The following is a 13,546-nucleotide window of genomic DNA, read 5'->3' on the forward strand; positions in this document are numbered from 1 at the left end:
GTGACTGTTTTAACGGCCGTTTTTTAGGGAAAAACGGGTGTTTTTCAAACCTTCCTAGTAACTCGAGAGGTGCAGTCTTCCGATAATAACTGGAGAAACCATATCCCTCCACTCCACTACACTCCATGGCCGAGCCACGGTCCATTAATCTTCGGTCATGACACACGGGCCAAGGCCATGTCCCACCCACTACAGTAAAAAAACCACAGTACTTCTTCTCACTTTTTCAGGGATTCATTTTAATTTGTCAATTCCTCCACTTTTTCTGAAACCAAAACAAGAAAATAGCAGAAGACGCTGCTGGTGGGGCGACCTGAGCTGAGATTTCTGAAATCTCTAACAAACACAATTCAATTTTCATCAAACATGTGGAAAAGAATCTCTGCTCATCTTCACCAATCGCCATGGCGATCTGCCCAACAACAACAACAGAACTTAAGAAGAATCCACCAACAACAACGTCTTATCAGTTCTGTTTCTTCAACATCGTCTTCATCTTAAACATCCGTTCCTCCTTTTCAGAAAACTACTCCACTCTTTTCTCAACACTCTGGTAAACAAACCCTTTTCTTTGTTTTCTTTTTTGGATCCTCTTTCTTCGTTTTAGGGGTTTAAATTTAGTTTTTTCCATGTTAGATACTATTCTGTCAAAGGTGAAGAAGACTGTTGAGGATGTAATGCCAATCGCGACTGGTCACGAAAGGGAAGAAATTGAGGCTGCACTTCAGGTTTTCATTTTGATTTCTTATTTTGGAAAGATTTTTTTCGGTTTTAATTTGACAGAGATATAATTATAATGCTGTTAGGGTTTTATTTTTTGTGATGTTTATTTCAGGGAAAGAATCTTCTAGAGATGGATTATCCTGAAGGTCCATTTGGTACTAAGGTAAGAGATCCTTTATTTTATTAGCTCAGAGCAATTCAGTATATGATTGGGATCACTGATAATATCTAATAAAAAAAAGAGAGAATTTTTAAGAGCAAATAGGGTTCTGGGTTTGAAGATGCTGTTACATTTTGTGGGTTATGTAGCATTTAGAATTGGTGGACCGTGCAACGTAACATTGAGTATAAGATATGCTCAACATCATTCATACAGTAGAGAAATGGATCTTAATTATTAGTTTTATATTCGAAAAGTCAATACTGATTGTTGTGACTATTGATCATATTCAAAGTTTGTGTTACATTTTGTGTGTTATGGAGAGCATTAGTTGGGGGTCAATAGACTGTCTTGAGTAGTTTGGGCAGAAGTCCTCCTAGAGCACGTTGCTTCTTTTCGTCTAGTTATATAGCTATTATTAAGCACATTAAGGTCATATATGGTGCCTTTAGTATGTTAACATGATGCAAATGTGAAAATTACTTAATCTTGATATCGTTGAAATGTTGGATTACAAATAAATTCCAATAACGAGCCTACTAGATCGATGTATTTCTAACATTTGCATCAAGAAAATCTTCAGAGGATATCAAGTGCAGTCTAGCTTGCTTAAATTGAGTTTTTACACTTATCTAGATGGTTAATTTTAAGTTTAGCTTCCTGTATCCTTGCCTCATTTGGGTTTCTGAACATTTGTATTTCTAGTATGTTGGTCGACAGGTAGTGCGGTGTAATCATTTTAATTAGCTCAAAATAGTTCATATAGTTCATTGGTGGATTCTGATTATTAGTTTTACGTTCGAAATATCAACACTGGTTTTGATTGTTGGGATTGATGTAACTGTTGAGATCAAATGGGTACCATGTATCAAATTTATGTTACATTTTGTGTGTTAAGAAGCGTTTAGAGTTGGGGGACCATGGAATGAAATATTTCGAGTAACTTGGACATAAGTCCTCTTAGGGCACCTTGCTTCTTATCTACCAGTTATGTAGCTATTACAAGTCGTATTTAAGGTTATATGTGGTGTCTTGAGGATACTAACATGATGCAAGTGTGAAAATGACTTACTTTTGGTGTCATTTAAATGTTAGATAACTATCGAATCCGAATGATGAATATTAGATTAATGCATAATTAACTTTTGCATTATGAAAACCCTCGGAGGATAGTAAGTGCAGTCTATAGGCTTCGATAAATTGAGTATTCCACTTTTATAGGTGGTCTGATTTTAAGTTTATCTTTCTGTATCCCTGGCTCATTTGGGTTTCTGACCATTTGTAGTTCTAATATGTTGGTCGACAGGTAGTGCTGTGTGATTTTAGATAAACTGTCTGGTCTTACCATTCCCTTCGTACCAGATATGTTCAAAATAGTTCATACAGTACAGTGATGGAATCTTGATTATTAGTTTTATGTTCGAAAAATCAACGCTGGCTATGGTGATTATTGATCTAAAACAGTTGAGAACAGATGGGTACCATGTTCGAAGTTTGTGTGTCATATATAGTTGGGGGGGAGGGGGGGGGGGGGGGGGGGATGGACTGTCTCGAGTAGCTTGGACATAAGTCCTCCTGAAGCATGTGGCATCTTGATGTCGTTAAAATGTTAGATTACAAACAAATTCGAATAATGGTGCCTACTAGATCGATGCATATCTAGTATTTGCTCAAAATAGTTCATGCAATACCTTGGAATATCAACACTTGTGTTGATTGTTGGGATTATTGGAGCATTTAGAGTTGGGAGACCATGGAATGGAATATTTTGAGTAAATTGGACATAAGTCCTCTTAGGTCACCTTACTCCTTATCTACCAGTTATGTAGCTATTATGAATCATACTAAGGTTACAAATGGTGTCTTGAGCATTCTAACATGATGCAAGTGTGAAAAATGACTTAATTGTCATTAAAATCTTAGATAACTATCGAATCCAAACAATGAATATTTATCTTTCTGTATCCCTGGCTCATTTGGGTCTCTGAACATTTGTAGTTGTAATATGTTGGTATACAGGTTGTGTGGTGTAATTATCTTTAGATAAACTGTGTGGTCTTACCATTCCTTCGTCTGACATCTAACATCCTTCCCCTTGGTCTGATATGTGAAGGATGCACCTGCTATTGTAAAATCAACCTATGACAAAAGAATCGTCGGATGCCCTGGTGGTGAAGGCGGTAAGTCACTATCAAATTCTCTTTCTAATTCTGTTTCTCATTTAAATGATTCAGTTCGAAATTTTGATCTTTCATATAACCTAATGATAAACCAATCAAACTACTTTAAAACTCCTGCGGAAGATGAGCACGATGTTGTTTGGTTTTGGCTGGAGAAAGGAAAGCCACATGAATGCCCTGTTTGTACTCAATATTTCGAGGTAAACTGAGAAAGCTTGAATAGTCATTCTTGAACTGTACTATGGAAAACAATTTGCTCCCGCAGCAGTAAAGTCATTTATAGTTCATGAATGGTGATAAATTCTAATTTGGATATGGTAAGCCTGATTTGATTTTCTTGATATTTTCCAGCTTCAAGTGGTTGGCCCAGGCGGATCTCCAGATGGTCACGGCGATGATGACCATCATTAATGTTCTTGTTAGTCGATGTTGGTCTTGGTGATGTTCATTTCGGTTGCCTTTGTCCATTGATGTTTGTCATGAATTAGAACCTTTATTGTCTTTATATACTCTTTCCCAAAGAATTTACTCGAATAAACACCGTATTTCTTTAATCTTGAAATTAACGGAAACATGAAAGAAATCCCTTATTTAGTTTTTCAAATACTAAATTATCCTCTCGTAATCATAATTCTTAGAGGAATTCAAAAGTTCTGTATAGACTTCATTTGTTTTCCCGTAGAACACCATTACCCATGTGCACTCCTAGATCATTGCTGTTTTGAATTTTATCGTTTTTGGATTTTGTTTATATAGAGATTCGATATTCTAGAAACAAGAAAATGGTTCTGTTAAAACCTAAGACTCCATGTAAGACAGGAAGCATAGGCATGTTTTAAGTCATTTCTTGCGATGAACGCGTTCAGTGCTTGTTTACCTTAAAACCACGTAGTACTTTCTTCTTCCTTTTCATCATTATTCGTTATATTCTGTGAGTTGTATCTTCGATTCTCCATTAGCAAGTACCCGCGAAATATGTCTTCTCGTCTGCGTGAAACCATTGCAGAATGTCTGTTTTTCTTGAACAGTGGATCCAGTACTGATCATCTAGGCCAAGCTACCTCAGATGTAGAAGTTCAGAAGAGAGCCCTACAGACTTTATCTTCTTTAACCGCAGTCAGTCCCCTGAATAGGAACTTAGTTGCACAAACAGGAGTTGTTTCTACTCTTCTTAATCTTTCAAGATCCTCTTCTCCGCCGACCATCCAGTTTCTGTCACTATCAATTCTCTTCCGTCTCTCTCTAAATTCTAACCTCAAGCCACTTATAGCAGATATGGAGATGATTCATCATCTCAATTCTCTGATCATTTTCCAAACTTGTCCAGATTCTGGAAAGATGGCTGCTTCCCTGATTTATAGTCTAGCCATGTTAGATAAGAATAAAGCTGTATTTGGAGTTGCGGGTACAGTTCAAGCCCTTGTAAAATCCCTGGAATATCAACCCACTTGTATCAACACTCATCATGTCCTCAGTTCTTTAGCTGAGCTTGTCCAGTTTCATGGGAACTCCACCTTAGCTGTTCGTGCAGGAGCCGTCCCTGTACCGATTCAAGTCGTGAGGTGCAATGACGGTGAGCTCGCAGGAACTGCACTTTCTATTCTAGTTCTTCTTGGAAGGTTAAAAGAAGGAATCCATGCCATAAGAAATACTGAAGACATTTTGAGTTTGATGGTTGATGTAATGAAGAGAAGATGTATGATGAGCAAGGAAGGTTCAGCTGACCTCCTTCCGCTATTTGAAGAAAATGAAGGTTGCATAAAAAGTGCAGTGGAATTTCCAGACTTCTCATCTCTAGTCGCTGATCTTTCTGTTCGAGGTTCAGCTAAAGCCAGAGGCAAAGCTAGTTTGATATTGAAAAAGATCATGGAAGTAAACTCGGATTCTTATAGCGAATCTTCTGTGCTTTATATTTAGTATACTGGGTTCTTATAGTTTGCTTGCACAAGTCCTGATTTTTTGTGCTCGTTTTGTGTCTACAACCAGCCCTGTCCATGGTTGATTTAAGCCATTTTGACATGTTAATTCCATGGTTGATTTAAGCCATTTTGACATGTTAATTCCACTTCTTAAGTAATTACTGTGTATATTTGAGTCTTACTTTCATGCGCGGAAAATCTACACGATAACAATGTTTTGCAGGCTAAGGTGCTGCCTAACGGAGCCAGGTCAGTTCAGGAAAGACACTTTTGCAAGAGGTTTTTGTGTCCAACATTGAAGGTAAACCTTGGCCCTTGGGTGTTGCTGCTGTCTGGAGATGACCTCTTGCAATAGTTGCCTACATGCCTGAAGTTCTGACCGAGTCAAAACAAAAATTTGTCAAACATGACAAAAACTCCCCCACGTCCTATGCAAATTGTAGTATCTTAATCCATCAAATTGCGTGAAGTCCAACCAAAACCCTGTATAATAAGCAATCTAGAATTAAAAATCGCATAAACAGACAGATTGTCATTCTCTACACTTCAGGATTTTGACCAGGGAGTTGTATAATTCTTTGGCCAATTGCTTAAGTTTTGATATAATATTCTTAAACTGGCCTTGAATTCTTGTAAACTTTGTGAAAACTTCAATTCTAGAAGAATAAGAAGAGAAAATGCTAGCAAATGGCACAGATATAATCTGTATATCTAATCCTAGTACCAAACTTTATCGAAGACTGAATGCCATGACTAAGGTAGCCCACAAAAAATCTTAATCTGGGCAGTCATGTTTTTTTATTTCTTTCCTTTTTAGTGTGCAGGATTCTGCCTTTCATACCCAACTTAAAGTCACGTCTCTAAAACGGCTCTACTGGAAAGAAAAAACTCGGATTTTTCTCTGTGGGTCCACCAGAATTTACTAAAATGAACTAATGAACATGCCATGACTTTATAGACCAAGTCTCCCTAGGAAAACATAAAAAGTCTTAAACTTGAACAGACAGATTGATAGAGATGGGCACAAGAAAAAAATGCACTAAGTCATTTGATTTTCTACAACATAAATAGTACTCTGGATATGAATTAAGCTGGTTTGATTGACAATGGAGGCAGGAAAGAAATCGAAAATCATTGGTGCTATAGTAATCATTACCTTATTATGTATAATCATCACTGTTCGTGTTCTGGAGGGACGACACAAAAGTAGGAGTTATTTCATTCTTCTTGGAGTCTGTATTGTGAGCATCGTAGGTACTTTGTTATGGGTATATTTCCAACACGGTTCAGCACGTCGAATGCTAGAACATCGATCCATATTGGACAATAATTCGCATCAACTGGTTCGCGTTGAATACAGCTTCCTTCGTAAGGTAAAATGAAGTAACAAAGAGTACTTTTCTGTGTTTTCATTTATGGTTCATGAATTTGTTATATCAATATGTGTAGGTAGCTGGTGTTCCGTTGAAATTTCATTACAAAGATCTCGAAGAAGCAACTGACAATTTCGAAGCACTGATCGGTCGAGGTGCGTCAGCTTCAGTCTTCAAAGGATTGCTAGAAGACGGTACAGAGATTGCAGTGAAAAGAATCGAAAGAGGTTTTGAACAAGGAGATAAAGAGTTTCTGTCAGAAGTTGCTGCGATTGGCAGTGTTCATCATGTTAACCTCGTACGCCTTCTCGGGTATTCCTCGGTTCCTGGTAGCGGTAGTCCTCGCCTTCTTGTCTATGAGTACATACATAATAAAGCATTGAGTGACTGGATTTTTCCGAATCCGAGTAAAAGAAATCCAAAGTTGTTGCCATGGGAAGTCAGATACAGAGTTGCCATTGATGTTGCTAAAGGTCTTGCTTACCTGCACCATGATTGCCGGTCACGGATTGTGCACCTTGACGTGAAGCCTGAAAATATTTTACTGGATTACAACTTTCGCGCACTTGTTGCAGATTTCGGGCTAGCGAAACTGATGGGCAAAGATGAGAGCAGGATTTATACAACATTAAGGGGGACTAGAGGATACTTGGCTCCAGAATGGCTTTTGCAAAATGGGATATCTGAAAAATCTGATATTTATAGTTATGGCATGGTGCTGTTTGAGATCATTGGTGGCCGGAGAAATGTGCAGTTACAAGGACAAGGTAAAAGTTCTCAATGGTCATATTTTCCGAAAATTGTTGTCGAAAAACTCAAACAAGGGAAACTAATGGAGATTGTTGATCCACGATTGTTAACTAGTGAGGAGGGAGGTTCTGTTGATGAAAATGAACTCAGGACTTTAGTTCATGTAGCCTTATGGTGTGTGCAAGAGGAGCATCAACTTAGGCCGACTATGGCGCGCGTAGTTGACATGCTTGAGAGACGTATAAAAGTCGAAACTCCTCCGGATACAGAGATGATCATTATTGATCTCTTGTGCATTGATCAAGATGAAACCCCCACCGTGGTTGCACATCAAATGGAAACTGGGGTTCCTCCCCAATCCGGCGCCTGCACATTTGCTTTTACGTGTATTTCAGGGAGGTAGCAGCAGCACCACCAAATTGTTTGGTTCCCCTTTACCATTCAACTTTGAACATCGAATCTTGCATGTAACGGCGAAGCCAGGTACGGACAAATGGTTTGTTCCCGATCTATATTTTTACAGAAACAATTCTTTGCTAGTCTTTTTATTTAAATATAGTGAGATTTTTTTTTGTTTGCCCCCTCTTATTTTCAATTGTGGCTTTGCCGCTCTGCCACTGCTTGTATGAAATTTCAATTCAATGTGTTGCTCATGACCACACGTTAATGCAAAAACTGTTGGCTTCAATTTTGTGTCGTTAATTCAACAACTAATTTAGCTGGCAGGAATGTAAAGCAAATCAAAATTCTAATTAATGTAAAAGAACAAAATTAGATGTAAGCTAAATACAAAGTTTATGGGCCTAATTAACATGTCGAAGACTCCAACATGGGGTGATCATTTGGGGCAGCAAGGATTCAATCCGGTCCATCCACTTTTTTGCTCGTGGGTGTCTGGCATGTACATCAACGGACTGGATAGGATGCGGATGTTGTCTTAAAAATCCTTTGGACACCCACATCCCCTACATTGAACATATGGATTTTTTGTTAAATATGGGTGTGGAATATTAGTTACATATGATCCATTATATATTCATCTTATTTCTTCATCGCTTATTTCCATCGAATTTTTAGGGCTTGAAATTAAGTGGCAGAGAAACAACACATAATTACTGTATTTTTCCGTTTGTAATGATGATTTATTGTGATTATCGACTGTAGTATCTGTAAAAAAATAAATCTACTGGGTCATCTACATCCAATGCGTCCATCCACGAAATCCAAAATTCGTCGGATACTAGATCATATGCGGATGCTAAACTTGAAACCCGTGATGTACTGGATTGGATGCAGATGAGACTAAAACCGATCTAATCTGCACCATGCTCACCTCTACCAATATCCTTGAATATGCATGTCGTTAACTTGAAGTATTTTTCAAAGTGGGCTTTCGTCTTCAAAAATTTCAATACTGTAACCGTCAACAGATCATGGAGAACTCGATCAAAACCTTCTTCAGACCTCCTTAGTTTTGATTCTTTTGAACAAATTTTTTGGGACATTTTTTTTCTTTTTTAAAATGCTAGAATAAGATAAAATAAGGTTACATTGAAGTAAACTTCAAAGGTCCATATCCATACAGTTTTACGTGGACACCAATTTTTTGTTATTTTCTTCCAAAAATTTAACAACATTAATGATTGGAAACGATTGGGATGAAAGGTATAAGTATATCACATAAAAATGAAAGGTATCAAATGTTTGAAGTATCAATAACATTGGGATGAAGGGAGTTTATTTTTATTTGTTTTGTCATTGCTGCTATTTTGTGTTCCATTACCAGTTTTTTAACTATGTAATTATATATATATATATATATCTTTTCTTTCTTTTTGGTGGTCCACCTCTATTGAATGTTGTTGACATTGTGGTACGAGAGACTAAGGAAATGGTATTTTATGAACAACCTACATTGTTTCAAATTTATAATCGAGTTGTTGTAACCCAAGTCGCACTCATATTATGTGTCTTCTTCTTCTTCTTTGGTAGATGGTTCAAACTTCTAACATAGTGTACGCTTAAGAATTCTTTAAATAATCATACTTCAATCTCTCATGTTGGACATATCTACCTAAATTATCGTACCGAGATGTTACTTTGTGTATTGTCTTAGATAATCGAAAAACCTATTATGAGGCATTTCCAATGAGAAAACTCGAAGTAAAAACTGAAGAAATAACTAGGAAGAAATGGAAGGTTAGTGGAAGGCTCGATCCTGAATCTTCGATGACCCTAATATTCAACATGTTGAATAAAAAAATAAAAAATAAAAAACATTATAACTTGAATAAGTAATTAGGAGTGGAATTTCAAACCTTCTTTCTGTCGAAAATAATCTCGATACATTACCTGACATATAGCGTAGATTTCAGCTTTCTCGTTCGGATTCTTATACGTTAATTCAATATGTTGCATCATCCAACTATTTATGGTTTTCTCCTGCATTTTTAAATGTTCCTACAATTATAATTTTATTAAGGCAAAACTGATGGTGCAGTAGAAATAAAATAAATAATTAAAGCAAAATTAACTACATCTACGAGAATGTCTTAATTATTCTTAAATATTTAGTCTTATTGCTAAACCTGTCTATATAATATCAATTTTAATTTCAATCGTTTAGTTTGATTGGTTTACAAAATAATCAGATGTCAGCAATGTTTTATAGTGATTAAAGGATGAGGTATATATGTAAAATATTTTTGGTTTAAAAAGGTAATTTAAAGCTTGGGTGTTTCACATAAGTTTCTTTATGGTTAAAAGAACTTGATGATGTACTAACCTAAAAATGCACATAGCTTGAGACGTAACATGTTTCCGTTAGCTTTTAACAACCGAAAATAGATCCTTACATGTGTTTATCCCCTCAATTACATCTTTGAGCTTATATGTCATAGGTATTGTCCTCAATCAAACCCATCACCTGGGAGCTTAATCCAGGAAAAACATGTCTTTAATAAATTTTGTTCAACTAGCCATCCCGTCGTAGGCATGGAACAAAGAAGCATATTATATGTAAACACATCAACACCATAAACTTCTTTCTCCAACACATCAATTTCAATCATCTTCATTGCATTCAGGTAAGGAAACAGTCACATTCTGTTTTCAAATGACCTAGCCTCGGTAAGGATATAGATGTTTGACATCCAAAAAAAATCCATTTTACAAGTCTCTCTTTTAGTGCATTTTTCTCCGCCCAACGAGTTAGGGCATGAACTGGCTCCTACCGAGGGGAATTAACCTCTAAACATGACATACCATAAAATATAAAATCAGTTCAGTACATAATTTACACAAAAAATGTATATCAACTTAGTACAATCTCATATATTAAAACACATAAATATAAAAATTAAGAAACGAACCATGAACATTGATCAATTAAATACTAGAATTGTTAATTGCAGATGACCAATTGCCAAATACTACCTAACAAATATAATAGTTCATTGATCTTATTAGTGAAGAAAGAGCTTGATAAATAAACAAAAGAACACAAAAAACATATGAAGCCCATTATATATTATCAATCACTACATAACAAATTAGATATTCTTGATTCATGACCCTATTTCGAGAAGAAAGGACTAAAACCACACACAACAATCTATAACAACAAAGTCCATTCAAAATCCACATATCGTACCCACATGACATGGAAAAGGGAGTTTTGAATATCCACAAGATGAGAACAAATCAAATTTTGAATCACAAGTACCTAGAAACATTAACTAGAAATCCGGCAATAACCTAAAGCTAACCCACATATATTGTAAGAAATCTATATCAAATTAACCTATCTAGACTTATAAACTACAGAAACAATGGAATTATATATACCGGTTACACCTACTTACCTGAAGATTGGTGGTTCTAGTGCGTACTAATCACAAACTCAATTTCCTAGTGTTTATTAATTTAAAATTTGGAAATTTTCAATTTGGCTTGTAAAGTCTTAAATTACGTTGTTGTCATCTATAGTGGCATACAATTGTTCTCCTATTGGGACAACCTTTTCAGCATCTACTCGAGAGGGAACTGGTTCTCCACTTTCTGTGTACGACTTTTTCTCTTTGGAACTAAGGGTTATGGTCGCTTTACCATCGGTAACAATATAAGTACCAAAGTCGTTAGCGATGATGATAACCGTGGTCCCGAACCCAAACACAATATGAGGCCTCTTCGTACTGGAATTTACAAATGAGATATGAATTATGTACGGAGAAACATTAAGGAAGAAAACTAATTGTAATTTCTCAATGAATTATAAAATAAAAAAAAATTAAACAATGTACGGCTAGAAATGACCATGGTGGTTTTTTTTCTATTTATACTTCTATCTGTCGATTACAATAAGAACGGAAAGGAGGAGGATATGAAGGAAAAAAATCGTATAAAATATACAAAAATCAATTCAATTTACATAAAACGGGAAACAAGATATATCTTCATTAATGTCATGGTAACCTTATTTCCATTCTTTTTTAAGGAAAGGTTCACATAAAATTGAAAACAAGATAAATCTTTCTTAATGCCATGGTAATCTTAGTGATTGTAAGCCAATTCACTACAATCTATAACAACAAAGTCCATTCCAAAATCCACATAACGTTCCCACAAGACATAGAAAAATAATTTTTGAACATTCACAAGATGAGAAAAAAATAAATTAAGAATCACAATACCTAGAAATATTAAAGAACTGAACAACTTAATTAGAAATTCAATGGTAACCTAAAACTAACCTATTAAAATTGTAAAAATATATATCAACTTAACTTACCTAGATTTATAAACTAGGTGAACAATGGAATTATATATTTCAGTTACATCTACTTACAAAAACGAAAAGAAATGTGAAAAGAGAAAAGCACATAATTGGTTAAAGAAGAATGCACTAGGTTTTATATGTGTTTTTTGTACATGTATAAAATATAATGTTTTGTAATAGACTTAGGTGGATTAAGAATCACATAAATTTTTAGAAAGACTAAAATCGAATAAATAACCCAATCAACCTAAAGATCGAAAACTATATGTTAATATTTACAAAATCAATGTCTGATATTATCATCTCATTGATATGAGTCAAAGATAAACCATGCACTAGATATGCCAAGAACAAAACCATACGTCAATCAATGTTTAAAATCGAAATCTTGGCATTCAAATAATTTCAATCACAGGAATAGAGCTAACAGAGCTGAATTGGAACATTTATTCTACAAAATTTAAAAGATCTCAAATCAGTCTAATATGAAACTTCAAAACTAATCATTGTATCTAACAGTTCCAAAAGATTTTAAACCATATTCAATCCTATAACCACAAGAAATATTCAATAAAAAATGAAAACATAACTAAATACCTTCCTGCCTGCAGCCATAATTTTTTTTTCTTTTTTTAACTTCGCATATCTATCTCCAAAAGAAACAAGACTCGATCCAGAAGCCATGGATTTCTTTTTTCACTTTGCATCTATAGTTCCACGAGGAAGTCTCAATCAAGAATCCATGGAAAAACACTAACTTTTTCTCTTAAAGTTTGTTTGTAAATGAAACCCTAATTTTTTCTCTTAAGGTTTGTTTGCGGTTGAACCCTAACCTTTTCTCTTAAGTTTAAAAATAGGATTGTGGAAATGAGAAAAATAGGGCGGCGACATTTATATCGGAAGACAAGAGGATGAATTATTATATTATTAGGCATGAATAACAAATCGAAAATCGTAAACAATATTAAGTTAAAAATGAGAAATAAAAAGAAAACTAATGCACATTTGGTTAACATAATGTAGGTTTTGGCATGTGAGAATTATAACCAAGGTAACATTTCAAAAGTGTTTTTTATTCCTTAGTGCACGTAAATATATAATTTTTTTATAAAATCCTCATGCTTAATTAAGATTGTTGTAGTATAGTTCAAATAATTATGTACTGGATTGTGGTTAATCATAGTCTTTGTCAATCCAAATTCGTACAAATTTGCATTCTACTTTTCATAATGTCAAATTTATCTTTCATTTATTTACATTTTAGGTATTCAACTTGAAATCGCGAGGGTACCCAAATACACCACAATCTTTTCGTTTCAACATATAAGTCATATACCTTGAGTGATCGTCTATGGACAAAGTCGAGACAAAAAAACTTCAAGATATTCAATTGACAATAGTTACATTACAAGACCGATTGACTATAGGATCAATGTCAAGTGATTAAGATTTGACGTACAAGTGTTATTTACTTTATTATAATAAAATAATTATAATTAGGAAGTAAAGTAAATGACACAACAAGATTTTGTTAACGAGGAAACTGCAAATGCAGAAAAACTCCGGGACCTAGTCCAGTTTTGAATACTCTCATAATTAAGACGTTATACAAAGAACAAACCAACTTCGTATAGTTGAGACCAGGTAATCTACCTCTAGTTACT

At 35.0% G+C, this 13,546-nt stretch overlaps 3 protein-coding genes across 6 annotated transcripts; 2 read left to right on the top strand and 1 right to left on the bottom strand.

The window, feature by feature from the left end:
- The first annotated feature begins 259 nt into the window (after positions 1 to 259).
- Positions 260 to 5,044, top strand: LOC113355697 (cytochrome c oxidase subunit 5b-1, mitochondrial-like). Of its 2 annotated transcripts, XM_026598618.1 has the most exons (6): positions 260 to 553; positions 637 to 728; positions 836 to 886; positions 2,997 to 3,063; positions 3,187 to 3,263; positions 3,415 to 5,044. In XM_026598618.1, the coding sequence occupies exon 6, from the start codon at positions 4,039 to 4,041 to the stop codon at positions 4,978 to 4,980; it is 942 nt and encodes a 313-aa protein (XP_026454403.1). In that variant the 5' UTR covers positions 260 to 553; positions 637 to 728; positions 836 to 886; positions 2,997 to 3,063; positions 3,187 to 3,263; positions 3,415 to 4,038; the 3' UTR covers positions 4,981 to 5,044. The 2 variants fall into 2 exon arrangements, with proteins under 2 accessions (XP_026454403.1, XP_026454404.1); XM_026598619.1 differs by having other exon boundaries at positions 2,997 to 3,263; positions 3,415 to 3,625.
- Positions 5,045 to 6,007: 963 nt separating this feature from the next.
- On the top strand, positions 6,008 to 7,793 carry LOC113355698 (probable receptor-like protein kinase At5g20050). Its single transcript, XM_026598620.1, has 2 exons — positions 6,008 to 6,355; positions 6,432 to 7,793. The coding sequence occupies exons 1-2, from the start codon at positions 6,089 to 6,091 to the stop codon at positions 7,506 to 7,508; spliced, it is 1,344 nt and encodes a 447-aa protein (XP_026454405.1). The 5' UTR covers positions 6,008 to 6,088; the 3' UTR covers positions 7,509 to 7,793.
- A 99-nt stretch (positions 7,794 to 7,892) lies between these two features.
- LOC113355699 lies at positions 7,893 to 12,709 on the bottom strand. Of its 3 annotated transcripts, none has more exons than XM_026598621.1 (3): positions 12,480 to 12,709; positions 9,458 to 9,547; positions 7,893 to 8,070 (listed from the first exon to the last, which is right to left on the bottom strand). In XM_026598621.1, the coding sequence occupies exons 1-3, from the start codon at positions 12,564 to 12,566 to the stop codon at positions 7,909 to 7,911; spliced, it is 339 nt and encodes a 112-aa protein (XP_026454406.1). In that variant the 5' UTR covers positions 12,567 to 12,709; the 3' UTR covers positions 7,893 to 7,908. The 3 variants fall into 3 exon arrangements, 2 of the variants coding, with proteins under 2 accessions (XP_026454406.1, XP_026454407.1); XM_026598622.1 differs by lacking the exon at positions 7,893 to 8,070 and adding an exon at positions 8,953 to 9,340; XR_003362587.1 differs by lacking the exons at positions 7,893 to 8,070; positions 9,458 to 9,547 and adding an exon at positions 9,829 to 10,354.
- Positions 12,710 to 13,546: the final 837 nt, after the last annotated feature.

Source organism: Papaver somniferum, chromosome 3 (genome assembly GCF_003573695.1).
Source record: "Papaver somniferum cultivar HN1 chromosome 3, ASM357369v1, whole genome shotgun sequence".
NCBI classification, from domain to species: Eukaryota; Viridiplantae; Streptophyta; class Magnoliopsida; order Ranunculales; family Papaveraceae; genus Papaver; species Papaver somniferum.

Coding starts and splice junctions, on each gene's coding strand:
- LOC113355697 (XM_026598618.1), top strand. CDS start 4,039: ATGTCTTCTCGTCTGCGTGAAACCATTGCAGAATGTCTGTTTTTCTTG.
- LOC113355698 (XM_026598620.1), top strand. CDS start 6,089: ATGGAGGCAGGAAAGAAATCGAAAATCATTGGTGCTATAGTAATCATT. Junction 6,356..6,431: donor AATACAGCTTCCTTCGTAAG/GTAAAATGAAGT, acceptor CAATATGTGTAG/GTAGCTGGTGTTCCGTTGAA.
- LOC113355699 (XM_026598621.1), bottom strand. CDS start 12,566: ATGGCTTCTGGATCGAGTCTTGTTTCTTTTGGAGATAGATATGCGAAG. Junction 9,548..12,479: donor TTATGGCTGCAGGCAGGAAG/GTATTTAGTTAT, acceptor TTAAAAATGCAG/GAGAAAACCATAAATAGTTG. Junction 8,071..9,457: donor AAATCTACGCTATATGTCAG/GTAATGTATCGA, acceptor TGTTCAATGTAG/GGGATGTGGGTGTCCAAAGG.